This window comes from Sturnus vulgaris, chromosome W (genome assembly GCF_052056855.1).
Source record: "Sturnus vulgaris isolate bStuVul1 chromosome W, bStuVul1.hap1, whole genome shotgun sequence".
NCBI classification, from domain to species: domain Eukaryota; kingdom Metazoa; phylum Chordata; class Aves; order Passeriformes; family Sturnidae; genus Sturnus; species Sturnus vulgaris.
The window spans coordinates 39858218-39885962 of NC_142282.1; the positions used below are offsets into that span (position 1 = coordinate 39858218).

A 27745-nucleotide genomic window follows, 5' to 3' on the forward strand; every position below is an offset into this window, starting at 1 on the left:
AAACTCTGAGGGGATTAGGAGACACTGGAAGAGATCTCGGAGGTTGGCCGGGACTAATTTGTGGGATGTTAGGGTAGCTTGCAACATTCCCTTAAAGATCCCACTACCTCTGCCAAACTCCATTTGAGTCTTACAAATTTCCTTTTTGTTTTGGTAGGAGAAAGGCTGATAGGTTCTAATTCCATTTCTCTTACCAGTATATATGACAGGGGCAGCTGAGGGTATGGCTTCCTCTACCTGGCTTTGATTTCCAGGATACCACCCCCCGGAGTCCCTCCCCTGCCCCCACCACTGTTGGGACCAGGAAGGGGCCTACCCACCTCCCTGCCGGAATGGGGAGGTGGCTCCGCCCCCACCCCGTGGGAAAAGGGAGGCACCCAGCCTCCCCATGCCCCGTGGGAACCGGGAAGTGGGGCACTGCATTCCCCGCCCTTGCCCCTGCGGCAACTGGGATGTGGCTCACCTCCTCCTGCACTGGGATTGGGAAAGGGTCCACCCCACTGTCCACTGGGACAGATGGCACACCACCTCCCTCCTGCACGGGAGACGGGAGGCAGACCCCCCACCCCCTCGCCATGGGGACCAAGAGGTAAAGCATCTCTTCCCCCCTCCCGCTCTCCCACCCCCCATGGGAACCGGGAGGGGTCCCCCCCCCATCCTGGTGGCAATCGGGAGGAAGACCACTCCTCCCTCCACTCCGTGTGGGAACCAGTAAGTGGAGTGCCGCACCCCCGGCCCTCACTTCTGTGGCAACCAGGAGGCGGGGCATGGGAAACTAGAACATGAGAGGGGGTGGAGCCACCCGGGAGGGAGGGGCAACCATGGGAACCAGGATTACAAGACATGAGGGCAGGGTTGCAGGATGACGTCATGCAGGGCGGGAACATGGAGGAGGCTGAAACTTTCTCGTGGGGCCTCTAACCGTATGGGAAGCCCCACGTTTGGAGTTCCAGCTGAGGCAAATCCCTTTTTCCTCTCCGGTCCTCTGGCTAGCTCTGGACTAGAGAGGGGTGGGAAATCCTCATAGACAAAGGCAAAAAAAAACCAAAGAAGGCTTGTTTCTCCCATGGGAAGGTGATCCACAGTTTATTCTGTCCACATGGCAAAAGGAGAAAGAGTGAGGGAAGATGGCAGGCACTTTTTAACTCAGGGAAAGAGAAGGGGAGGAACAGATCCGTGACCAATGGAACACCGCCGACTGGGAGGAGCTAAGGAAGGACTGAACCAACTTCACAAGCCTCAGGGAGATACAAGGCAAACCATTTTCTCAGTGCAATTTATAAACATAACAGTGCAATATAAAACCATGAACAGTGCAACTTGTAAAACAAACAGTGCAATACAACATACCATGGCAGCATAGCACAACAAGCACAGTGCACCTGCAAACATTCACTTGGCAAGCATCCTCCTCGACCAGGCCAGAACTCCTCTCTGTCAAATCTAGTGGGGTCCTCGGGGTTGCAGTCTCTGTTCTTGTTACGGTCATGAGACAAATAAGGGAAACTCTGGGCCATCTCTTACAACAGTGACCACACAGGACAAGGTGATCGATTCAATGACCCTGTCAGCAGATGTGTCATCACAGAAGGCTGACCTGGTTGCACTGACAGGAGCCCTAGACTTGAGAGAGGGAAAAAAGGTAAATATATGGACTAACTCAAAACATGCATTTAGTGTTGTCCACGCGCATGGAGCCATCTGGAAGGAGACAGAATGCTCAAGGTAATCAGATCAAGCATGCTGAGCAAATACTCGCCCTCTTAGAGACCATTAAAAAGCCCGCAGAAGTAGCTATCATCCATTGTAGAGGTCAACAAAAGGGAAAATCCACTCCAGAACTGGGAAATTGCTTTGCTGATTATACAGCAAGAAGGATTGTGTGGAGGGAGTAGAAACCATTTCTGAAGCAGAAACCCTCTCTAAGTCCCTGGAAGGGGCCCCAAGGAAGACAATACCTTAAAGATAAGAAATTGCTTGCTTAGAGTGACTAATACCAAGAAGTATTTTGCCCCCCCCTTGTAGACCCCTGTGTTATCTTTCTGTAATATTAGTGGTTTATTTTCCTCTTAGATTATTGGTTAATTTCTCCCCTAAAGCCATTTGTAGATTGGTTAGTTATAGAATTCCCTTGGTAGATGGTGCAAAATGTAAAACCCTTAAACCCCATAAAGACCCCTTAGAAACCCCTCCCAGTGGATTTGCTAGACTGGACTCCCTTCATAGAAGAAATAAACTCTATGGAACTTTCCTCTCGTCACTTCTTGGTCTCTTATCTCTGCTGGCTCAAGAGGCACTTTGTGAACCCTAATTCTATCCAGTCAAGGCTTGCAAACGTGCCTTGTTGCTGAGAACTGCCTGAGCAGTTTCGGGGCCTCACGGAGGCTCTCCTCACCAGTAACAGGATTGCAGAAAAAGGTATTCTCACAGTGATTCTGCAGAAAGAGATTGATTTGTCTGCTTACACCCCAAGATATGACCAAGCGGACCACAAACTAATTAAATTCCTTAAAGCTGAAATCATGGAAAGTGGATGGGCTGTTACACCAGCAAACCAGGTGGTAGTCCCACCCCTGATCCTTCGGAAGTTAGTTCAAAGAGAACATGAAACCACACATTTCCAGGCTGAAAAACTTTTGAAACATCTAAAAAAAGTAGTAATAGGAAAGGGAATGACTAATATTATGCAATCAGTAATAAGTAAATGTGAAATTTGCTGTAAAAACAACTCTGACACAAGAGAGTTGTATTAGGAGTAACAAATGCAGGGGATCTTCCTGGGGATTACTGGCAAATTGTACTGGTTTGAAAGCAAAACCAGTGAGACACTCCAAGTCAGAAATACAATTTAATAGGAAAAAAGAGAAAAAATATAATACATGCAATAGTACAAAAGAAAACCACTGACAGAGTCAGAATACAACCTGACACCCTGTCAGACAGGGTGTTGGTAGCAGTCCGATTAAATGGTGGCTGCAGTCTTCCTGGAGTGACAGATGCTTCAGTTGAAGCAGTGGTCCTGTAGAAGGGTGCAGTTTTCCTCCGAAGGTCCAGTGATGATGTGGAAAGGTCATCTTTTCCTCTGGGATCCAGTGGAAAAAGGCTGCTTTGGTGTTCCAAATCTCAGTTTTTATCTACATAGGAAAGGCTTGGTTCTTCCCCCTGGCTGGAGCATCTCCCAATGGGATGATGGAATTTTATCAGTCATGCAGTGAGACTCAGTGGCCCATTAACAGAAGATATCCTCCTGGAGGAAGGATGGGTTGTGGAACAGATAAAGATGACCACTCCACCTGGTTTTTAACAGATGGCCCATCAGCAGAGGATATCTCCCACAGCTATAAGGATCACTGCCCCACCTGGTTTTAACAGATGGTAATAGAATATATACTTTTGGGCAGATCTTTACATTGTAACCTACGACACAGATTTTGCGGAGTTACCACACAAAGAAGGATCCGGTACATACTGGTATTAGTTGACACCTTCAGTGGATGGCTGGAAGCTTACCCCTGTGGCACTAACACAGCCAAGGAAGTGGTGAAAGTTTTGTTTAATCATATAATTCCAAGGTTCGGGGTTCCCTTGGGAATGTCATCAGATAGGGGACCACTCTTTGTTGCTACAGTGGTTAAAGAAGTTAGTCGGATTTTGGGAATTATTTGGGATCTGCATATCCCTTATAGACCCCAGGTGAGTGGTTAAGTTGAACGTATGAATGGGACTCTCAAAAGACAAATTAGTAAAATTTTTCAGGAAACATCCATGACATGGGTTCAGACCTTATCTAATAGCTTTGCTGAGAATTCATATGCAACTCAGATGGAGGGATAACATTAGTCCCTATGAAATATTATATGGTAGACCATATGAAATCCCACATATTCCAGGTGAAATTCATATGAAGGGGAAACATGATTTACAGTGTTACTTAATGGCTTTAAGTTCCACTTTGCAGAAGCTCCAGAGTTACATTGTGCTATGGAGACCCATAGGACTGGACACACTTGCACATCCGTTCCAGCCTGGAGACTGTGTCTATGTGAAGTGGTGGGACAGTGATCCTCTGCAAACCAAGTGGAAAGGACCATTTAAAGTCCTGCTAACCACCTTCACTGCAGTCAAAGTTGCTGGCAGAGGACCCTGGATTCACTACTCCAGAATTAAGAAAGCTTCTGCTCCTGAACAATTGTAACAACAAAGACTGATGAAAATGAGAATATATTTTAAGTGGTTCCTCTTCTGTGTCCAATGTGTCCAATTACTATTCTTTTTATATATATAATATTTGATTGCATAATATATTATTCTTATTAGATATTTTTTGTTATTAGCTTTATGTTTAAGTATGTATTTACTATTATATATTTATCTAATGTTAGATATTTATTATTATTAGACACATCTGTCATTAAATACTTGTCAGTAATATTTAAAATAGACACTCGACAAAGTAGAGGCCTTGTCGAGCCTCTAAAGGGGGGAAATTGATGCCTTAAGTTTTACATTTTTCTGTTCTGCTTGGGTGTGCTTTTCTGTTGTGCTTGGGTGGTGAAGACAAAACAGTCCTATTCCAGCTAAGGACTCAAGGACAATTTCTTCAAACTTCAGGCCCTAAGCATAAACAACGTGAAAAGTGGAGGGCAGGCAAGCAAGCAAGCAAGGAGGACGAAATTTCACAATTTGAGACTATTAATTAGGCAGTTGACTCCTGCATGCAAATGAACTAAAACCTATAAAGATGTAAGATCCCATGACGAAGCCCTCTTTTGCTTCCATTTCGGAGCCATCCAGGTAGGGGCCATGACTGTGGCACTGGTACTGCCAGGGTGTGGCCTTTGAAGGTTTCTCAATAAATTTCCATTTTATTCCCCTTAACTCTGTGTAGGCTCTGTTCCAGCTCCTCTAGGCATCATGGGAGGGGGGAGGAGGGAGTGGTCTGAAGATCTTATTCTGAATTTATTATTTCTTTATGTTGTTGATAAAGTTTTTTTTGTACCCTTTTAAGTTTTAGGCCTGCCTTGCTTTTGCTTCTAATTCTATCTCACAACAGAAAATGAGTACATTGAAATTAGCAAACCTAAACTATAACACAAGGTCAAGGACGAAGGAGGGGGAGGACGTGCTCCAGGCAATGGAGCTGAGATTCCCCTGCAGCTCATGGTGCAGACCATGGTGAAGCAGCTGTGCCCCTGCAGCCCCTGAAGGACAATGAGGATGCAGAGAACTACCTGCGGCCCATAGAGGAGACCCATGCTGGAGCAGGTAGATGCCTGAGAGGAGGCTGTGACCCTGTGGGAAGCTCATGCTGGACCAGGCTCCTGGGATGGACCTGCTGACTCATGGAGAGAGGAGCCCACACTGGAGCAGGCTTCCTGGTAGGACTTGTGATCCTGTGAGGGACTGTCCTGGTTTGAAAAGACCGGTGTGTGCTAGGGAAGAGCAGGGCCTTCCGTCGAAATGAAGCCAATAAATACCTCCCTCTGAATTAGTATAATTTTGGAATTAAGGGGCTCTCGGGTAAAGATATGGGGGTAGGAATAACAGGTCTTTACTAGTATATATATATATATATATATATATATATATAACAAAGCAAACTAAACAACTATGAAATTAACAACAAACAGAACAGGAACCCAGCAACAGTTCTTTTGGTTGTGGACACCTTTCCCCTCTGGAGCAGTTACTGTCCCAGTTGGCAGAGTGCCAGCTGGCTCCCAGTGGACAGGGGCAGATGCGGTGATCCTGCATGGCTGCAGGAGTGCTTGGGGGTGATGGCAGCTGTGTCCCAGATGGGAAGGGTGGAGGAGACACTCGGCTCATGGATCCTTGGAGTGTCGGTCCTGGTGCTCCAACAGGATGCTTGAAGATGGCAGGCTGAAGCAGGAGAGCATCCTAGCAGGGGTGTGGTGTGCAACACCAGAAGAGGCAGCCCCACGACGTTGGGATGACGGGGGTGGGGGTAGCAGCAGAGGCAAGTGCCTCTGCCCTCCTTTACCTGCTCCTGATCTCACGGTCTTCCCCCCCTTTCCCCCCCCCTCTCCTAAGAGAGAAACTCGGAAAAAAAAAAAAAAGAAAGTCTCCCCCTATCACTAGCCATCAGTTCTAGGGCCTAGCCATCAATACTTCTTAGCATGTCAATGGGAAAAAATTCCACAGAGAGGAAAGGAAAAAACCAACCCCCAACAGGAACCCAAGCTGGAGCACACTGTGACTGAAGGACTGCACCCTGTAGAAAGGGACCCACATTGCAGCAATTAATGGAGAATTGTTGCTCATGGGATGGACTCATGTTGGAGAAGTTCATGGAGGACTGTCTCCCATGGGCAGGACCCCATGCTGAAGCAGAGGAAGCACTCCCCTCCCTGACCAGCGGCAGAAACGTGTGATAAACTGACCGTGATCCCCATTCTCCATCTCCCTATGCCACTTGGGGGAAGGAGGTAAAGCCTGGGAAAGAGGGAGAGGTCAGGGGAAGGTGTTAAGAACTGTTTTAACTTCTCATTATCCTGCTCTGATTTTGTTGGCAATAAATTCAATTAATATCCCCAAATTCAGTCTGTTTTGCCTGTGATGGTATTCAGTGAGTGATCTCTCCCAGTCCTTAACTTATGAACCCTTAATTATTTTTTCTCTCCCCTGTCTACTTCTGGAGGGGAGTAATAGAGCGACTCTGTTAGGTGCCTGGCATCCAGCCAGGGTCAAACCACTACAACAGCTTTTGGGGACCAAGAGTATTTTTAACAGGGGACCAGACCTTAACAATGAACCATATTCTATCATATGCCAAATAGCTTATTGAGCAGGGAGCATAAATCCTCAAGAATGAAAAGAACCCACTGCTATCCCTATGCAATTATTAAATGAACTTTTTACTGCTGTTACAAAGGCAGCCTGCATTCAGGCTATAAACAATAAGGGTGAACATGGCAGCTACCCTGTCTCAGCTCCTGTAGAACCACAGTCCATGAAGCCACGAATATGGGGAGCCCTCACTGTTTTGAAACCATATCTCATTACAAAAAAGTTTATATAAGACAAAATACAGACCAAAATGTGCAGGTTGGATAACAACATATTTGACCTATTCCAACCTTTAGTAAGGTTCTAGTAAGGCCTTCTGATTTTTGCCCATTATTGGTTCTTCAAGTCAGTAATAAGAGAACAAATAGAAGTCCAAGGGCAATCAAAATAGATGTCAGGGCTTCGGGATGATTGGTTGAAGAATCAGGAGCACAGGGAGTATTCTTCTCAATCCTTTCAGTAGTAAGGAATAATATTGAAGGGAACAGGCAGATCCATCACATCAACGGGTGGCTCTGAGGCTGGTGTCATTGGAAAAACTTTGAGTTTTATTGATGCCAAAATGATTTTTGCTTAATATATTCTTCAAATATATTCATAGCTCCTTTGACTACTATTATATAGTTATATAGTTATATAGTTATATAGTTATATAGTTATATAGTTATATAGTTATATAGTTATATAGTTATATAGTTATATAGTTATATAGTTATATAGTTCCTAGCTAACTCCAGTACTTTTCCTATTAGACAAACAAATTCCTGAAGGCTTGTTCTAATCTTGCTTCTTCTGAGAACCAAGGCCAAGTCACCTTCCCAAGACACTTTGCCACGCATTAGACATAAGCAAGGTAGAGCAAGGAGGGGGCATTCAGAGGGGGTTGAACCAAGAGAGGGAATTACTTCATTAACTCTACTTCTTATTGGGGATTCTTGTCAATTATGCTAATTTGCCAAATTATAAGAGTGTAAAAGCCCTGTATCATATGTGTATTTGTGACACATTTTCGGCATGCATGTTGTGCACTTGGAGGGACCTTCATTAAATGGTAACTGCTTTTTATCACCTACCCTTGTTTGGCTTTTGATTTTAGGGACTCAAAGGCAACAGCTTTGTGCCGAGTCCTCCAGGACAGAGGGGACTTCTGAACAAAGCTTCTTGGACCAAAACATATCCAGCTACCCCCTCTCCTGCCACATTTTGAAGGGGGCTTTTCTTGGCCATCCAAGAAATGCCAGAGGTTCCAGAATTCAGAGCAAAAGCAAAGGTAACTCATAGGCAATAAAAGTGGTATTTTGTTGCTAGCATTTGTGGTCTTTGTATTTGGAGATCTCCTGTAGGTTTCTTTTTGTTGTGTTTAGTGCAGGGTAGGGGCCGGGGGGCCCAGGGCAAGGGGACTTTGATTAGTTTTCTTCATTCCTTCTCCCTCGCTTCCAGCAGGCAGTGGTTCTGTCTGTCTGTGACCAAAGTTGCCATCATTGTGGTTTCGGGAACAGGTACTGCCTTAAGAATGTAATTGCATAGCTTTACCTGTGGCCAGGTGATGCTGGTGCTGTTGGCATTTGGATCTCAGGTACCATATGTGCTCTTATGGGCCCTGTCTCGGTTTGAAAGACAGGTATGGTCTAAGGAAAGGCAGGAGCCCCTTTTCTGCGATGCAGAGTGCAATCCCCCTCCCTTTTAATTATTTTAGGTCCAATTCAGACACCTTCAGGCAGGAGATATGGGGATGAGAATAACAGTTCTTTACTGGTATTTAACAAAAGCAGAAAAAAACAACAACAGCTATAAAAATTGGCAACAGAAACAGTCTAGCTCCGCTCCAGTCCCTTCTGGCCGCAGGCCGTCTCCCTGTGCTGTTACCGGTGCTGTGGGGGCAGGGCAGGTCCCGCGCAGTTGAAGAGGGCTGGGTGATGGCGGCCGCGGCCCAGGGGAGAGAGAGGATGGGGAAAGTTACTCCCCCCTCACGGTGTCGGTCGTGGTGCTCAGCAGAGTGTCCGGAGGTAGTAGGGTGAGCTGGGAGAGCCGCGGAGCGATGTCCAAAGGCAGGGAGCGTGGATCTCAGCGCTGGGATGACAGGGGAAGATGCCAGAGCAGAGCCCAGGTTGTCTTCCCACTCCACGAGCCAAGCGAGAGCCAGTCCCCCCGCTCCAGACCCCCCTATCCCACCTTTCCTTTTCCGGTTCCCCCCCCACCTCCCCCTCCAGCCACCCCCCTACGAGAGAACATTATCTGTCGTTTTAAGGTGTAGCCACAATTACTTAGCATAACAATGGGAGAAATTCCACAGAAAGAAAAGCGAAGCATTCAACCCCCAACATTATCCACCCCTGAATTTCTCCCATACTAATATGCTATATCAAATTAAACTGTTACATTATATATACATACATGCAGTTAGAGACATAGGCACAGTACTATAGGTATTTCACCCTAAAACAAGGTCTCCTTGGGGTATGCATCTGGTCTCTCCATTCTTTTGCATCACCCACCAGGTGCAACCTGGTCCTTGAGCGAATACAACTCCATGGATGGGATTGTCTTTGCTGGAGGCAGGATTCACCCAAACAGTTTTTCCTAGCATACCTCTCATGTGTACCACTGGAACCTTATCTCCATTCGATATTCCCAAGGGCTCAGATTGGGCAGGGCCTGCTCGGTTAGTGGAACCTCGGGTGTTCACTAACCAGGTGGCCTTTGGTAGATTAATCTCCCAGTTCTTGTAAGTTCCCCCACCCAGTGCCTTCAAGGTGGTTTTAAGCAGGCCATTGCACCGTTCAACTTTCCCTGCAGCTGGTGCATGGTAGGGGATATGGTACACCCACTCAATGCCGTGTTCTCTAGCCCAGGTGTTTATAAGGCTGTTCTTGAAATGAGTCCCATTGTCTGACTCAATTCTCTCAGGGGTACCATGCCTCCAAAGAACTTGTTTTTCCAGGCCCAGGATGGTGTTCCGAGCAGTGGCATGAGGCACAGGGTAGGTCTCCAACCATCCAGTGGTGGCTTCCACCATGGTCAGTACATAGCGCTTGCCCTGGCGGGTTTGAGGCAGTGTGATGTAGTCAATCTGCCAGGCCTCTCCATACTTATATTTGGACCATCGCCCCCCATACCAGAGGGGCTTCACCCGCTTGGCTTGCTTGATGGCAGCGCATGTCTCACAGTCATGGATAACTTGGGAAATACTGTCCATGGTTAGATCCACCCCTCGGTCTCGTGCCCACTTATATGTGGCATCTCTGCCCTGATGACCTGAGGCATCATGGGCCCATCGAGCCAGGAACAACTCTCCCTTGTGCTGCCAGTCTAAATCTATCTGCGACACCTCTATCTGTGCAGCCTGATCTACCTGCTCATTGTGTCGGTGTTCCTCATTAGCCCGACTCTTGGGGACATGGGCATCTACGTGACGGACTTTCACAGGCAACTTCTCTACCCGGGTGGCAATGTCTTTCCATTCATTGGCAGCCCAGATTGGTTTTCCCCTACGTTGCCAGTTAGCCTTTTTCCACCTTTCCAGCCATCCCCACAGAGCATTGGCTACCATCCATGAATCAGTGTAAAGGTAGAGTTTTGGCCACTTCTCTCTTTCAGCAATGTCCAGGGCCAGCTGAACAGCTTTGAGTTCAGCAAGTTGACTCGATCCACCTTCTCCTTCGGTAGCTTGTGCAACCTGTCGTGTGGGGCTCCATACGGCTGCTTTCCACTTCCGGTTCATCCCCACGATGCGGCAGGAACCATCAGTGAAAAGAGCATAGCATGTTTCATCTGCTGGCAGTTGGTTATACGGTGGGGCTTCTTCGGCCCGGGTCACCTGTTCCTGTTCCTCTTCGTCGGCAAGGCCAAAGTCTTCCCCTTCCGGCCAGTTGGTAATAATCTCCAAAATCCCAGGGCGATTCGGGTTTCCAATACGGGCACGTTGTGTGATGAGGGCAATCCATTTACTCCATGTGGCGTCAGTGGCATGGTGGGTTGAGGGAACCTTTCCTTTAAACATCCAGCTCAGCACTGGCAGTCGGGGTGCCAGGAGGAGTTGTGTTTCTGTGCCAACCACCTCTGAGGCTGCTTGGACCCCTTCATAGGCGGCCAAGATCTCCCTCTCCGTTGGAGTGTAGTTGGCCTCGGACCCTCTGTAGCTTCGGCTCCAGAACCCCAGTGGTCGGCCTCGCGTCTCACCAGGCACCTTCTGCCAAAGGCTCCAGGACAGACCATGGTTCCCGGCTGCAGAGTAGAGCACGTTCTTCACATCTGGTCCCGTCCTGACTGGGCCAAGGGCTACAGCATGAGCAATCTCCTGCTTGATCTGGGCAAAGGCTTGCTGCTGCTCAGGGCCCCAGTGGAAATCGTTCTTCTTGCGGGTGACCAGGTAAAGAGGGCTCACAATCTGGCTGTACTCAGGAATGTGCATTCTCCAAAAGCCTATGGCACCTAGGAAGGCTTGTGTTTCCTTCTTGCTGGTTGGTGGAGACATTGCAGTGATCTTATTGATGACCTCACTGGGGATCTGGCGCCGTCCATCTTGCCACTTTACTCCCAGGAACTGGATCTCTTGGGCAGGCCCTTTGACTTTGCTCTTTTTAATGGCGAAGCCGGCTCCCAGCAGAATCTCAATGATCTTTTCTCCTTTCTGAAATACTTCCATTGCCGTATCCCCCCACACAATGATGTCATCAATGTACTGCAGATGTTCTGGAGCTCCACCCTTCTCCAGTGTAGCCTGGATCAGCCCATGACAGATGGTGGGGCTGTGTTTCCACCCCTGGGGCAGTCGGTTCCACGTGTATTGCACACCCCTCCAGGTGAAAGCGAACTGAGGCCTGCACTCTGCTGCCAGAGGAATGGAGAAGAATGCATTGGCGATGTCAATGGTGGCGTACCACTTTGCTGCCTTGGACTCCAGCTCGTACTGCAGTTCCAGCATGTCCGGCACGGCAGCGCTCAGCGGTGGAGTCACCTCATTCAGTGCACGATAGTCCACTGTCAATCTCCATTCTCCTTCCGATTTACGCACAGGCCAGATGGGGCTGTTGAAGGGTGAGTGGGTTTTGCTGACCACCCCTTGGCTCTCCAGCTCACGGATCATCTTGTGGATGGGGATCACGGCATCTCGATTCGTCCGGTACTGCCGGCGGTGCACTGTTGAGGTAGCAATTGGCACCTGTTGCTCTTTCACCCTGAGGAGTCCCACTGCAGATGGGTTTTCTGATAGCCCAGGCAGGGTGTTCAACTGCTTAATGCCCTCTGCTGCCACAGCAGCTATTCCAAAAGCCCACCTGAGTCCCTTTGGGTCTTTGTAATAGCCATTCCTGAGGAAGTCTATGCCTAGGATACATGGTGCCTCTGGGCCAGTCACAATTGGATGTTTCTGCCACTCTTTCCCAGTCAGGCTCACCTCAGCCTCCAGCAGAGTCAATTCCTGAGATCCCCCTGTAACCCCAGCAATTGAAACAGGTTCCTTTCCGACATGTCCTGATGGTATTAATGTACATTGTGAACCAGTGTCAACCAATGCTCTGTGTTCCTGTGGCTCTGATGTGCCAGGCCATCGGATCCACACCGTCCAAAAGATCCGGTTTTCCCGTGCCTCTCCCTGGCTAGAGGCAGGGCCCCTCTAGCCCTGGTTATTATTTCTCTCCTGGGCATACATACTGGAGGTTCCTTCAAGGGGATCTGACAGATCATCCTCCCTTCTGTAATACCCTGCACCTCCATGGGAGGCTGAGGCTACCCTCACTTTAGTGGAGTTCCCTCTGTTGGTGTTCCCCTCCCTGATTTGGCGCACCCGTGCTGCCAGGACGGAAGTGGGTTTCCCATCCCACCTTCTCATGTCTTCCCCGTGGTCACGTAGAAAAAACCACAGGTCAGCACGTGGGGTGTACCCTCTCTCCCTAGCTGGGGGGCGTTGGGCTCTACTTTTGGGGTCCATGACTCTCACTGGTGCTGCACTGATCTTCCTCACCTCTTCCCTTATCTCCTTCATCTCCTCCTTAAACTCCTCTCTGAGGTCCTTAGCCACAGCAGAGACATGAGCCTGCACTGGGCCAGCCATCATACTCTGATAATTCCTGAGCCTGTTGGCAACAGAACCCACTGTCACTTGGTTGGTATCAGCATCAATCATTGCAATAAAGGGGGTATATTGAGATGGGCCCAGGTTTGCCAGATTCCACAACATCTGCCCTGTGCACCTGACCTTGTCAGGGTCATTGTCATGCTGTCCATCCCTCCCAAAGAGCACCTCCAGTACTGCCACTTCTCTCAGCTTTTGGATCCCTTCCTCAAGGGTATTCCAACGTGTTCTCTGGTGGTACTCCTGCATTCTTTCCCTGTGGACAAATCTCTCTCTCACACTCATTAAAAGTCGCTCCCAGAGGGAAAGGAGACCTGTCTCCCTTACAAATACCTGGTCCACACCTGAGTCCTGGGTCAAGGCTCCCAAATTCCTTGCCTCAGTACCATCCAGTTGCACACCTGTACCCATAAGGTCCCAGACCCGCAGTAACCAGGTTGTAAAAGCCTCACGGCCCCGCCGTACAATGTCTTTTCGCAGGTTACGGAGACTCTCGTATGACAGGGACTCGGTGATGATCTCAACTTCTGGCTCCCCTGCTGGTTGTGAGGGGCCCCCTTCCTGACCCTTATTATCTAGGTGCCTTGTTTTCATCTTAGACTTCCTAGTTTCCACAGGGGCAACTGCTGCTGGCTGTGAGTGCCCTTGCAGTTCAGCTGGAACCTGGACAGATGTAACATCTGTGGGTCCCACTGCTGCACCACCAGAGTCTCCCTCTTTAAGGCAGGGGGAGGGTTTCTCACCAGCTGGGGAGAGGTACTCCTTCAGCATCTGGCCCATCTCACGTATCTCCTTTGCTAGCACCCCCACCCATTCTGGGTGGTTCCTTTCCGAGGTGGGCTGTGGAGCAGGGTCAAACTCTGGGGTAATATCCCTAGTCTCTGGGATAGGATCAGGCTCTGGGGTAACATCACTATTTCCTCGGGTAGGTATCAGGGTTGTTATCCAAGTCAATCTCCCCTTATCTCTGAATGTTAGATAGAACAGGTTTAACAGGGATATAAGCAACACTAGCCACAATATAATGTCATTAGCATTTAAAGTGGATTGGAACCCCTTGAAGACTGGTGGGGTGAACTTCAAAAACCCTGTGATGGGTTGAGAAAAAATTTCACCTGCTGCCACTTCCTCACAGTAAGTACCATTATTGAAGTAGCCCCAGAAACACACACTTAGAGTGTGATAGCTCTGAATCCATGTGGCCATCTTCCAGAGAAAATTAAAAATCCATGAATTCCTCAACTGATCAACCCACATAATAAACTGGATAATAGCCACAGTAACCTTGGTTATGAAACTCATGTTTAAAAAAGGGCTTGCAAATGGGAGAGATATAGCAGTGACCACATGGAGGCCAATCCAGGGTAAGCTGGACAGCATGGTGTCACCTACCACAAGCTTGGGTAATTTAAGAACTGTTATCCCCTTTTCTACCCCTCTCTCAATGCCCTCAGGCAATGCCCCACGTTCCGGGCGCCAAAATCTGTCTCGGTTTGAAAGACAGGTATGGTCTAAGGAAAGGCAGGAGCCCCTTTTCTGCGATGCAGAGTGCAATCCCCCTCCCTTTTAATTATTTTAGGTCCAATTCAGACACCTTCAGGCAGGAGATATGGGGATGAGAATAACAGTTCTTTACTGGTATTTAACAAAAGCAGAAAAAAACAACAACAGCTATAAAAATTGGCAACAGAAACAGTCTAGCTCCGCTCCAGTCCCTTCTGGCCGCAGGCCGTCTCCCTGTGCTGTTACCGGTGCTGTGGGGGCAGGGCAGGTCCCGCGCAGTTGAAGAGGGCTGGGTGATGGCGGCCGCGGCCCAGGGGAGAGAGAGGATGGGGAAAGTTACTCCCCCCTCACGGTGTCGGTCGTGGTGCTCAGCAGAGTGTCCGGAGGTAGTAGGGTGAGCTGGGAGAGCCGCGGAGCGATGTCCAAAGGCAGGGAGCGTGGATCTCAGCGCTGGGATGACAGGGGAAGATGCCAGAGCAGAGCCCAGGTTGTCTTCCCACTCCACGAGCCAAGCGAGAGCCAGTCCCCCCGCTCCAGACCCCCCTATCCCACCTTTCCTTTTCCGGTTCCCCCCCCCCCCTCCCCCTCCAGCCACCCCCCTACGAGAGAACATTATCTGTCGTTTTAAGGTGTAGCCACAATTACTTAGCATAACAATGGGAGAAATTCCACAGAAAGAAAAGCGAAGCATTCAACCCCCAACAGGCCCAAAAACATCTCTCTTGAGAGTTGAGAATTAGTCCATTTATGTATGCAAATGTGGCCTATAATGGTTTAGGGGGAAGACGGACATGACCTCCATTTGGAAGTCTAGAAATCGATGTAACATAAAAATTATCATGTCATCTCTGTGCAGAACAACGATGGCAAGAGATTTTATACGCGGAGTTGTTCTTACTCCTTGTATACCGACCGAATTTACAAAAGAGTCGTAAATCTAAAGAGCAGTTTGTCATGGTTTTAAAGGAAAAGACAGGAAAAGAGAGAGAAAACCTTCCTGTTAGCCCAATCTATGTTACAGATGTAAGTACAGTAGAGGTAGACATGGTGGCCCCAGCTATAATGGGGAGTCGGCAATGGGTGCACGGGGGCTTTCCCCTGAAGCCACCACCTGCATCTCCTCTACCATTGCTGCCACCTTCCCCGTCCCTGGGACTGGGGGGGAGAGGGGGATGTGCAGCCCCTGCGGCCAGAGCTGGGGGGTGGGGAGACACTACCCGGAGGGGGCAGAAAGCAGAAAGGTTATTTCCTAATGTGCTGCCCCCGGAGAGCAGTGGCCTTCTATGATGGAGTGACTATATCAGTGGACAAGGGAAAGGTTACAGATGTCATTTATCTGGACTTCTTTAAGGCTTTTGACATGGTCCCCAACAACATCCTTCTCTTTAAACTGGAGAGATGGATTTGGTGGTGGATAAAGAATTGGCTGGATGGTCACATCCAGAGAGTAGTAGTTAATGGCTTAATGTCTGAATGGAGATCGGTGACAAGTGGTGTCCCTCAGGGGTCTGTATTGGGACCAGTATTGTTTAATATCTTCATTAATGACAGTGGTATCAAGTACACCCTCAGCAACTTTGCAGAGGACACCAAGCTGAGTGGTGTGGATGCATAGCCTGGGAAAGCATCTGCTTTATCAGAGATTAGCCTGGAGGCAAAGGCTTTCCCAGGAAGAAATAATATGCACCTGCTATTGTTTACAGAATGTGTATCTTGAGAACTGTTGCTTACAGTAAAAACATCTGTGCAAGAGGTGTTGCTCGCTCTAACCAATGAGCTGTATTCTCTTCTTGGTTCAGTGATCTAGTGTTTATAAGGAATGCAGTGTTACAATAAAGTTGTCCCTTTCATATCTTGAAGGGAGACCGTGTAGCTTTGTTTCACTCTCGCCTTCCATTGCTAATCATATAGCTAACAGTGACAGAGTGGTACAGTTGACACACTTTAGGGACTGGGTGCCATCCAGAGGGACCTGGACAAGCTCAGGAAGTGGATCCATTAGGTTCAACAAAGCACCTAGGTCAGGGCAACACCTGGTATCAATACAGGCTGGGGGATGAATGGATCAAGAGCAGCACTGAGGAGAAGGACTTGGAGTACTGGTTGATGACAGTCTAGATGAGCCAGCAATGTGTGCTCACAGCTCAGAAAGCCAATTGTATCCAAGGCTGTATCAAAAGCAGCATGGCAAGCAGATTGAGAGAGGTGATTCTGTATCTACTCCACTCTCATGAGACCCACCTGGAGTGCTACATCCAGCTTTGAGGTCCTCAGCACAGAAAAGACATGGATATATTGGAGTGGATTCAGTGGAGGGTCACAAAAATAATCAGAGGGATGGAACACTTGTTCTATAAAGAAAGGCTAAGAGAGTTGGGGTTGTTTAGCCTCTAGAGAAGGATCCAGGGAGAACTTATTGTGTCCTCTCAATATTTGAATGGAACTTATAAGAAATATGGGGACACTTTTTAGCAGGGTCTGTAGTGCTAGGACAAGGGGAAATGATTTTAAAACTAGAAAAGCATAGATTCAGACTGGACATAAGGAATAATTTTTTATGATGGTGGTAAAACACTGGCACAAATTGCCCAGAGAGTTAAATGCCCCATCGCAGGCAACATTCAAGATCAGGTTGGACAGGGCTCTGAGCAACTTGATCTAGTTGATGTCCCTGCCCATTGCAGGGGGATTGAAATAGATGACCTTTAAAGGTCCCTTACAACCCAAACAATTTTATGATTCTGATATCTCTGCATTGTGGCTGTCAGGGCCAGAAAAACCTCTTGTGAGGATTTTTCCAGTCCAACTTTCTCAGGTTCATCTAGGGTTTTTTCCCAAGCTAGCCACTTTTCTCTAATGTGAACATAAGAGAAGAATTGAAAACAAAGATAAACACCTGCTGGATACATGACAAAACCTGGGAAAGAGATGTTACTTTGTCTGGACCAATAAGCTAGTGCTTTGTCTCTGTCCTACGAAGTCTATTATAAAAAGTAGGACCAGATTTGAAATAAAGGGCTATCTTCCTTCTCTTCTCCTGCATGGAGGAAGTATGTTACTGTGTTCTTCCCGCCACTCCTAAGCCCCGCACTGTAACACTGCATGATGTTAATTTTTCTTTATACTACTACTAGATGTATTTTAATAAGAATACTTTTACAAACAATTCTGACTTACTCGAGTGACTGGATTGTTGTGTTGTTTAATGTTAATTTTCCTTCTGTGTTGATGGTTCATCCCAGTTTCTTTCCCCTAAGTTAAATACATAATGGTTTTTCCCTTTCCCGCCTTTGTCCTAGTCAGTCATCCTAAACCCCTCCCCTTTATCTGGAACCTTCCCTGTCCCTCACCCTAAACCCTGCCCCACTGGATGTCAATCCTTTGTAGCCCCTCCCTTTGTTCTAGAAGTTTCCGTGTCAAGCATTCCCTTTTGTATTCATGACTGGTTATATTGTATGTATCCCCACCCTCGGTTTGCCTTATTGGCTCAATGTACCCCTTTCCCCGCCTTCTGTACCTCCCCCCGTTAACCGTTATTGGCCAGAGTTTTGTGCCTTCCCCTTGCTCCTCCCCCGTACTTAAGCCTGTGTAGAACCCCCTCAAACTGCCTTTTGCGGTTCCCTCTCCCAACCTCCGGACCTGTTACCTCTTCCTTCAATAAATCCCTTCCCCCAGAACCGTAAAAGGTCTCTCCTGCGCCTCTTTGTCCCTCCCTGACGACTCGCCCAGGCGTAGCTGTTGCTACACCCCTTCTGCGGCTCCCAGAGTGGTGCCGGGGAGGGGCCACTCACCGACGCAGGCTTCCCGGAGCTAGCTGTTAGCCCAGGTGAGGTGGGCAGTGGGTGGAAGAAACGTCACTGGGTGATGTGATGTTTTCAACAATGACTGAGCTCATAGTTGGAGCAACTCCCATCATCACTAAACTATGACAAATTCTGGCTTTTTGTTCTGTATCAAAACACTTCAGGCTTGGGGAGGGGCAGCTGGGAAGCTGTCCAGTGGAAAAGGACCCAGAGGTAGGGATCAACAACTGTCTGAACATGAGACAGCAGTGTGCCCAGGTGGCCAAGAAGGCCAATGGCATCCTGGCTTGTATCAGAAATAGTGTGGCCAGCAGGACCAGGGCAGTGATTGCCTCCCTGTACTCAGCACTGATGAGGCCACACCTTGAGTACTGTGTCCAGTTCTAGGCCCCTCACTACAAGAAAGGCATTGAGGTATTAGAGCATGTTCAGAGAAGGGCAACAAAGCTGGTGAAGGGTCTAGAGCATAAGTCCTATGAGGAGTGGCTGAGGGAGCTGGGGTTTTTTAGCCTGGAGAAAATGAGGCTCAGGGGAGACCGTATCACTCTCTACAACTACCTGAAAGGAGGTTGTAGTCAGGTGGGGATCAGCCTCTTCTCCCAGGCAACTAGGGGACAAGGGGAAGTTCGGGTTGGATATTAGGTAACATTTCTTCAGTGAAAGAGTAATTAAGCATTGGAATGAGCTCCCCAGGGAAGAGCCTCCATCCCTGGAAGTGTTCAAAAAACAAGTTGTCTATTTTTTGTGGGAAAGGTTGGACTTGATGATCTTAGAGGTCTTGTCCAATCTTAATGATTCTGTTTCTATGATTTGTACAAGAAATATAAGAAGGTGTAAGAAGAAAAATGTAACTGTGTTTAAAAAAAAAGCTTGTGAAGTATTTAAAATGTGAATAGTGAGTAAATTGACAAATGAGACATTTGCAGTATTGTGAAAAAGAATGGGAAGATAAATTGTATGTGAAAGAAATTATATAGACAAAATGAACATGAACTGAATTGAAGGGAATAAAAGTGTTTATATGTGGAGGGAGCAGAAAGCATTCATAAAGAAGAAAGTTTCTCTGTGTCCCCAGAACAGGCCCCTTGGAAAACCATAGCTTAAAAGATAAGAAACTGCTTGCTAAATGACGAATACTAAAAAGAATTCAAACCCCATTAGTGGACCCCCTGTTATCTATCTATAATATTAGTGGTTCATTTTCCTTTACTATCTATAGGCTAGCTTTTAATGTAAAATCCTTCGGGGATCGGTTAGAATGTAGAATTCCCTTGGTAATTGGTGCAAAATGTAAAACCCTCAAAATATATAAAAAACCCTGAAAAACCCCAACCGCTGAATATGCAAGACTGGATGCCTTCATAGAATAGTCTATGGATTTGTGCCTTTCTTGATATTCCAATCTCTTCACCCTGCTGGCTGAGAGCACGCCGCAAGCCACATCTTATCCGGGCAAGGCTTGAGAACGTGCTCTGTCGTCGAGGATTGCTGAGGCAGTCCTAAAGGGACCCCAAAAACCACCGGCGACAAGTGGCGCTCGAACTCTGTGGACACTGGCTGCATTTGATAAACGGCGTCTCTAGTACTGAATCCGTTTTCAAGTGTCACAGAAATTCGGCAATTAAGTCTTTGTTTTAAAAGACTTAACTTTGCTGGATCAGCTTCAACACCCCTGAGACCCCCCCCCCCCCCCCTCGGGACTGGAGTTGCCAGCACTGAATGAACTGCAAATGACCCAAACCAGCTGACGATTGTAAGTATTGTCAAGCTTCTCCCCCTCTCTACTGGGTCCTGGGTTGTTTTTTTCTGTTTTTCTGTTTTGTTTTCTCTTTTTTCTGCTCGTTTGGCAAAGGGTCTGTTATGGGAAATCCTTTCTCTAAAATTATTCTTTCCCATAACGAAAGGAATCTATATAATATAATAAAACAAATTTTATCCGCTAACAACTTCTCTTTTTCAAAACAGTTTCATTCTAAGACTGTTTTAAAAAGTTTTATAAAATGGATTTCTACTCACTTTTCCAACTTTAATAACCAAATTAGCCTTTTAGATTCCTTTAAGGACAATGTAGGCACAAAAATTTATGAATGCCAAGCAAATGCTTATTTTTCCTTAACCTCCTGTATTCCTCTATTTCAATATATCATAAGAGCGAGACAAAAACTCCAAAAAACGGTTTCCCCTGTCTCCTCCCCACACCACTCGCCCCATATCGCTTTACACAATACACAAACCCTTCCCCCTCCCCCGCTTCCTGCCACCACAAGCGCTGTCTCCATAGACACTGACATTCCTACCCATTCCCCAGCCCAAACACACATAGCCACCCCAGGTTCCCACTCTGATCTACTCCAAAATAGCGCCCTGCCTTCCCAAAGCACGCTTACCGTCCTAACCACCTCCTGCCCTCCCCAGCCTACAGCTCCCCCCAATTCCAACCCCATAAAACATTCAGTGCCCCCCCACACCGAGTCTCCTACACCCTCACAAGCCAGGCACCCCTTTGTTAACACAACCCCGAATTCCCCTGAACTTGAAAATTCTTCCCCTCTCCATCTCGGCATTCCACCTCCCCACGGGCCTCGTGCTATCTCTGTCTCCCCACCACCAGCCCTTCCCCCTCCCACTGATAACGTTCCCATAGAAACCAACTTCGCTACAGTTTGCAAACTCCACCCTTTACATAGTAGAGTTCTCCACACCCCCAAGCTGTCACTCACCCGTCCGCCACCATAGCCCAGCCCCGCTCAGCCCACACAGCTCGAAACCCCCCTCCCACCTCGATTTTACCTGCCCCACAACCCGTTCCCTTGGTAACCGCCTCTCACCCCTCTCTACCCCATTCCCCATGCAATGCAGGGTCTCCTTTCTTCGGCTCCGGTACTCCCCAAGTTACACAAACAAGTCTCAACACCTCCTCACATAACCCTGCGTTTTCCCATACCGGATTGCCCCTTAACGCTGCCCCAGGATGCTCTCTCCAACCCCCAGCCCCCAGGGTGTCCCCTGTCCCCGTTTCTGTCCCCGAAAATGTTTTATCGCCTTCCCTTCACGCTTCCTCGGTCCCCGCGGGTCCCTCTGTTCATTCTCCTGTCCCAGTACCATACACGAATCCAGTTGTGCCCCCAACAAACATCCTCGCTGTCCCCAAAACCTCTCTCCCGCCCGATGGCGCTGTTCAAATGTATGCTCATCCCCCGCAACCCATCTCGCGCCCTCCTAACTACTCACCCTGCTCGGCAGCCCCACACCCACCCATTTCGGAGCACGTCTCGAGTTTCAAAGGCCTGCGCCTGTGCGGCGGCCTTGGTGCAGCAAAGGCTTGCACAACTGCGATCGCTGCTGCGCCAGCGCCACCCTGTGGCCAAACCATACAGTGTACCCACGCACACCCTTCTGCACTTTCAGACCCCTTCCCCCCCAAGCCCCCCTCTTCCAACTTCCCCCCTCGTGTTCTAAAAAGCGTCGCGCCCTAAGAAGACGCCACTCTTCCTCTGAATACAGTGGCAGTGATTCACATGCCTCTGATTCAGAAGAACCAGCTCTATGGGCCAATGCAAAATTACAAGCAACTCCAGATGGTAACTGGCAATTAGCCCAAAAAATCTCTGCCTTTCCTGTGATTTATAAACGAGGCTGCAGAGGAGGATCCACAAACAGATCAGAATGGCAATCAATTGACACGAAACAAGTAACAGAATTGGCAAAAATTGCAAAAGAATACGGCAGATCAGCACACATTTTTAGAAATTTTTTAGAGGCTCTTTTTGCTGCTTTTGTGATGGTTCCACATGATCTCAGAAATTTGGCCAATTGCCTTCTATCAATGGCCGAATATATGTTATGGGAAAGGCATTGGAAAAAACAATTAAAAATACTCTGAGAAATATTTTAAAGATCCTAATCGACAGAATTTTACTGTTGAACAATTAGCTGGAGAAGGTATTTTCTAAACCTTCAGAACAAGCTAAATCTATACCTGAAGAAACACTGCAAGACATTGCTAATGCAGCCAAAACCTCATTCCTTCTTACCCCTGATGACTCTATTTCTAGCTTGCATATCTCTAATATCAATCAAGGGATAGATGAGACTTTTATAAAATTTGTAGACAGGCTCAAGGATACCCTTGAAAAACAAATTGAGAGCACAGAAGTGCAAAAGGAACTTTTAAGAAAACTTGCTTTAAGCAATGCAAATGAACAATGCAAAACCGTTTTAAGAGCTTTACCTATAGACACTGATTCCACCACTGAGCAGATGGTGGAAAGCTGCACACGCCACATGTCCACTGAAAACACAGTGGCCAAAGCAGTTGCCAAGGGCATTGCTGATGGAGTTTCTGGAGCCTTTGCAGTGATGGTCTCCAAAGACAATGCTTGTTGTTTTTATTGTCGGGAACTTGGACATTTTATAAAAAACTGCCCTGACAAACCACCCACCCAAAACCCCCACAACAACCACCACAAACCCCAAAAACAGCAAAAACAACAACGGCAGCCAAAAAACTGCCAACCCAGCCTGGTTTCAGCTCCGAGCGCAGACAACAAACCAAAAGCTGCCTTCCACCCCGCCCCAATGACAACAAACTAGGAACATCAAACCCCATCGTCCTAGAAAATTCCAGACTACATCAGGCAGACCCAACATTTGGCGAGATTTCGATGGGAACCAGGAGCCAATTGGTGACTGTTTTGTCCTTAAATATTACAGATGAAAAATTTTATCGTATCCCCACAGGAAAGTATGGACCACAAGATGGTCCTTGGGACATTTTAATCCTCAGTGACAGTTTCCATGGTCCACCACAAATTTCCGTTTTACCTGAAATACAAACTGTAACACCTGGAAAAGAAATCTTTGTCCAATTGTGTTGCATGGACGCTCCCTTTTTTCTTCCACAGAAAACACCTATTGCACAAGCCTTCCTGCTTCCAAAAAATCACATGAAACGGATCCCTCTCAACCCTACAATAATGTGGACACAAATTATGGGTCCAAACAAACCCATCCTCGAGTGCAACCTTTTCTGCAACGGGGAAAAAATTCAGAAACCAGGAATGATAGACACTGGCGCTGACGGCACCATCATTGCCCGCTCGGAATGGCCACCACACTGGGAACTTCAACCTGTAGCAGGCATGCTGGCTGGAATTGGGGGAGTTGCCCTTTCCATGAGGAGCCGAAGCAATGTCATCATTGAAGGGCCTGAAGGACAACTGGCAACCATCTGACCATTCGTGGTAAGAGTCCCCATCACCCTATGGGGCAGAGTTGCCCTGACCCAATGGGGGCTTCTCTCCGAGTTCAAAGTCGGGATTTCTGATGGGGGCCATTGAAGCACGCACTGTCCCACCCACACCTCGACTCACCTAGAAGAGTGATGACCCTTTATGGCAGGACCAATGGCCCCTTTCAAAGGTCAAACTGCGCATTGCAAGCCCTTGTTGAAGAACAGCTAGCAAACGGCCACATTGTTGAATCCAATACCCCGTGGAATTTTCCAGTTTTCCTCCTGAAAAGACCTGGAACAGACAGGTGGAGAGTTCTCCACGACCTTCGCAAAATCAGTGACATCACTGAAGACATCCTCCCTTTCCAGCCTGGCCTGCCCTCCCCATCCATGCTGCCTCGAGACTGGACACTTGTGGTCATTGACATCAAAGATTGCTTTTTCAGCATTCCATTGCATCCCCAAGATGCACCACGGTTCGCCTTCTCCATCCCCTCTTTCAACAGAGAAGCTCCTCTCAAAAGATATCATTGGCTCTTCCTTCCCCAAGGACTAAAAAAGTCTCCAACCATTTGCCAATGGTCCACATCCTTTCTCCTGATTGAGAAGAATTCCCAGAAGCAATCATTCATCACTACATGGACGACATCCTAGTTTGTGCATCAGAAAAGACCTACTTAGAAAAAGCTGTCAAAACAACCATTCAGACCATAGAAAAAGCAGGATTTGATATTCATGAAGACAAAGTACAGTACACAAGCCCCTGGAAGTATCTAGGACTTCTAATCTGAGAAAGGACCATTGTACCCCAGCCGCTCTCCATCTGAGACGACCCAAAAACTCTAAGACACCTACACAGCCTGTGTGGATCCATCAACTGGATTCGCCCCCTACTGGGGCTCACAACAGAGGACCTCACCCCTCTGTTCAACCTCCTCCATGGCAACGAAGACCTGGACTCCCCACGCACACTCACCCCAGAAGCCCGACAATCCATCATCAAAGTTCAGGAAGCCCTGTCTGCACGTCGAGCACACAGATTTGAGCCGAATTTGCCTTCCAGTTTGTCATTTTAGGAAAGGCCCCTCGCTTCTATGGACTGATTTTTCAATGGGACCCTCAACTCACAGATCCCTTGTGTCTTGGGGTGACTATATGATGCCTATATCCCCAAATCGTCTGTTCTGTTGGTGTTGAATATTAAATTCTGCAACTTTAAGACTGGTTCCAGGAGTGAAAGGGCGGGGGGGAAGAAGAAGTGCAGAGTTTGTTATCAGAGACTGCACGGGCTCCCCTGCATTCCTGCTCTCGGACTGTGTTGTCTGTGGTGGACAGCGAGAGAGAGCTCTCCTTTGCTCTTGGTTAGTTTTTTGGCTAGCTGAGGCAGAGAAGCCCCCTGGATTGTTTTTTTCCCATTTTTTTTTCTGTTTTCCTGGAACTGTTTGAACCTGCTTTGGACTGAAAACCCAGAAGAGCACCGGGAGCTCACACCTGTGGCCCACCAGGCCTGGCCTGGGCTGCGGCATTTCCCAGCACCAGAGGGACTGAGAGCAGACTGAGTGAGCCGGGCAGCCACGGAAAGAACTCTTCTAAATCTGCCATCTCCTTGGAACAGCGAGAGGTTTTGCTGTTTGATATTGTTCATTGTTGCGCTGGGAGGTGTGTTGCCTGTTGAATAAACAGTTGGTTTTTTTTTCCACTTCTCTCCAATTTTTTTTCCCCCTTTTTCCCGAGGGACCTCATTCAGAGGTTTCCTCCCAAATTTGCCCTAAACCAGGACAAATACTTTTGGCGCCCAACGTGGGGCTCAAGAAAGTGGAAAAAAAACTGTTCTGATTGCATTTTGATTATATTTACTCTGTATTGGGGTAAAGCAGTCAGTAACCATGTTGTTTGAAGTCATAATGTCTGCTGTGTCTGTCGGGGTAGAGGCCTTTATGGGTCTCGGGTCCCTAGGCTTTTTTGAGGTTTTAATACCTTTCTGGTCTCTAGGCTTATTTTCTTATCCAGAGATAGCTCCATTAGTGTCCCTAACATGCAGTTTTTTCAGTAGAGGAGCACAAATTAGAATAGCTATTGTGCTGGGCTCAGTGATAATGATTTCTAGAAAGTTCATAAAGCTACTGGAGTTTGTTCTAGGTATCTATGGTTTATGGTTTCTTCATCCTACCCTGCATCCCAGTTCTAATAGCATGTTTTGGGGGTTCATTAGTAATTGCACCCAGTTTGTTAGAGGAGGAGCAGGGGATGAGGCTTTTCAGCCTTTGCTTTCTTTTTTCTCCCTTGAATCTGTTAAGTCAATTTTTGAGGATGTTCAGTTTCCCCTGAATGTCAAGGAAACTGCCGTCCTGGTATTTAGTCTAGTAAGCTTCCTCTACACAGTCTGCAGCCTCTCTAGAGTGAGGGCTGAGGTGTCCAGAGGAGTTGATGGGACCCCTGACCCAGGAGTAGGCCCAGGTGTGGAAAATTCTGAGTGGTGTGGGGAATGGGAGAGAATGGGCAGAACCCTGAAGAAATTTTCTGATCCCCCAGCCTGGGAATTTTCACATGAACAAATTCAGAACCCAGACACGGTGGGGAAATACCTGGAAGAGAAGTGTCATGATGATTCTAATGAGAAAAGGATCATTGCAATAAGCTGGGCCCTAGCATATGCTTATCGCACACTGCTAAATACTGTAGGGCAGCAGAGAGAGGCAGGGGGGCAGGGAGATAAACCAGCCAATACCCCAGTCACTCAGGCTGTAGCTAAACCAGATAGTAAACCTAAGCCACTGGCAGTTGCTGCAGGAAGAAAATGCACCAGCAAAACTGATCGGCCAGTGGACGATGATGATGAGGGGGAAGGACCCTCAAGGCAGGCTTCCGATACAAAATCAGAAGTCAGGACAACTGGCACAGGATCAGAAGCCAATATTGAGTCCCTATCTCTGAAAGACCTTCGTGGCCTGAGAAAGGATTACACCCGACGACCTGATGAATCTATAATTAGTTGGCTAGTCCGTCTCTGGGATGCTGCAGGCGAGGCTACAATTCTGGATGGCACTGAAGCCAGGCATTTGGGATCTGTGTCACATGATCCAGTTCTTGACCAAGGAATGATGAGGGGGACTAGTCCTCAGAGTCTCTGGGCACGGGTCCTGGACAGTGTAGCACAAAGATACCTGTGTGCAGACGATCTCTATATGCAGCAAACCCAATGGAAGACCATAGAGCAAGGGATTCAACGCTTGAGAGAAATGGCAGTGGCAGAGATTGTCTTTTCAGATGACCTAACAACTAGGAATCCAGACTTGGTACCATGTACACCTGTGATGTGGCAAAAACTTGTACGGCTTGGGCCACAAGAATACTCTTCTGCTTTAGCAATAATGAAGGGGGATGACAGGGAGGAGACCGTGCTTGATATGGCGAAGAAGCTCGGAGCATATGCAGATGATGTGCATGGCCCAACACATGCCAGAATTGCAGCTGTGGAAACACATCTGCAGAAATTAGAAGATAGGATGGAGGAGAATCATAAGAGACTCAGGGAGGAGATTAAAGAGGACATTCTCCAAATCTCGGCTATACGGATCAAAGGTTCTGGCCCCAAACGTAAACGTTCCCCAGATGGGGAGAGAAGACTCTTCCCACGAGCTGAATTGTGGTCTTTCCTGTGTGATTCTGGAGAAAACATGAAGAAGTGGGATGGAAAATCTACTACTGCTCTGGTAAAACGGGTGCTTGAATTGCAGGACAGCGAGATGCAGAGAGGGAGTTCCACTAAAAGGGAAGCAGCTCCAGTTGCCCGTAGCCAAACTGCCAAGTACGATGATGATGATGATGATGATATGTCCGATCCCCTTGAAGGAACCTCCAAGACATATGCTCAAGGAAAGAAGAATAACCAGGCTTAGAGGGGCCCTGCCTCTAGCCAGGTAGAGGCTAGGGAAAACCGTGTTTTTTGGACTGTGTGGATTCGTTGGCCTGGCACATCTGAACCACAAAAATATAAGGCCTTGGTTGACACTGGTTCGCAGTGCACACTAATCCCATCAAGACATGTGGGGACAGAATCTGTTTCTATTGCTGGTATAACAGGGGGATCACAGGATTTTACTTTGGTGGAAGCAGAGGTGAGCCTGACTAGAAATGAATGGAAGAAACACCCTATTGTGACTGGCCCAGGGGCCCCACGCATTTTGGGCATAGACTTCCTCCAAAATGGGTATTTCAGAGATCCAAAGGGACTCAGGTGGGCTTTTGGAATAGCTGCTGTAGAGGCAGAGGGCATTAAATGATTGAACACCTTGCCAGGACTATCAGAAAACCCATCTGCAGTAG

General features: G+C 47.8%; 1 protein-coding gene across 3 annotated transcripts; it reads right to left on the bottom strand.

Moving 5' to 3' along the window:
• Positions 1-1068: 1068 nt before the first annotated feature.
• Positions 1069-21498, bottom strand: LOC148220166 (uncharacterized). Of its 3 annotated transcripts, none has more exons than XR_015799024.1 (2): positions 21418-21498; positions 1069-1618 (listed from the first exon to the last, which is right to left on the bottom strand). XR_015799024.1 is itself a non-coding variant. In XM_088155592.1 (2 exons), exon 2 carries the CDS (start codon positions 14258-14260, stop codon positions 12422-12424), a length of 1839 nt encoding a protein of 612 aa, XP_088011718.1. In that variant the 5' UTR covers positions 14261-14833; positions 21418-21496; the 3' UTR covers positions 11584-12421. The 3 variants fall into 3 exon arrangements, 2 of the variants coding, with proteins under 2 accessions (XP_088011718.1, XP_088011717.1); XM_088155592.1 differs by lacking the exon at positions 1069-1618 and adding an exon at positions 11584-14833 and having other exon boundaries at positions 21418-21496; XM_088155591.1 differs by lacking the exon at positions 1069-1618 and adding an exon at positions 11584-14833 and having other exon boundaries at positions 17561-21493.
• Between the last annotated feature and the right edge of the window lie 6247 nt (positions 21499-27745).

Bases quoted from the DNA above. Each gene is read 5' to 3' on its own strand.
- LOC148220166 (XM_088155592.1), bottom strand. From the start codon at position 14,260: ATGCTGTCCAGCTTACCCTGGATTGGCCTCCATGTGGTCACTGCTATA.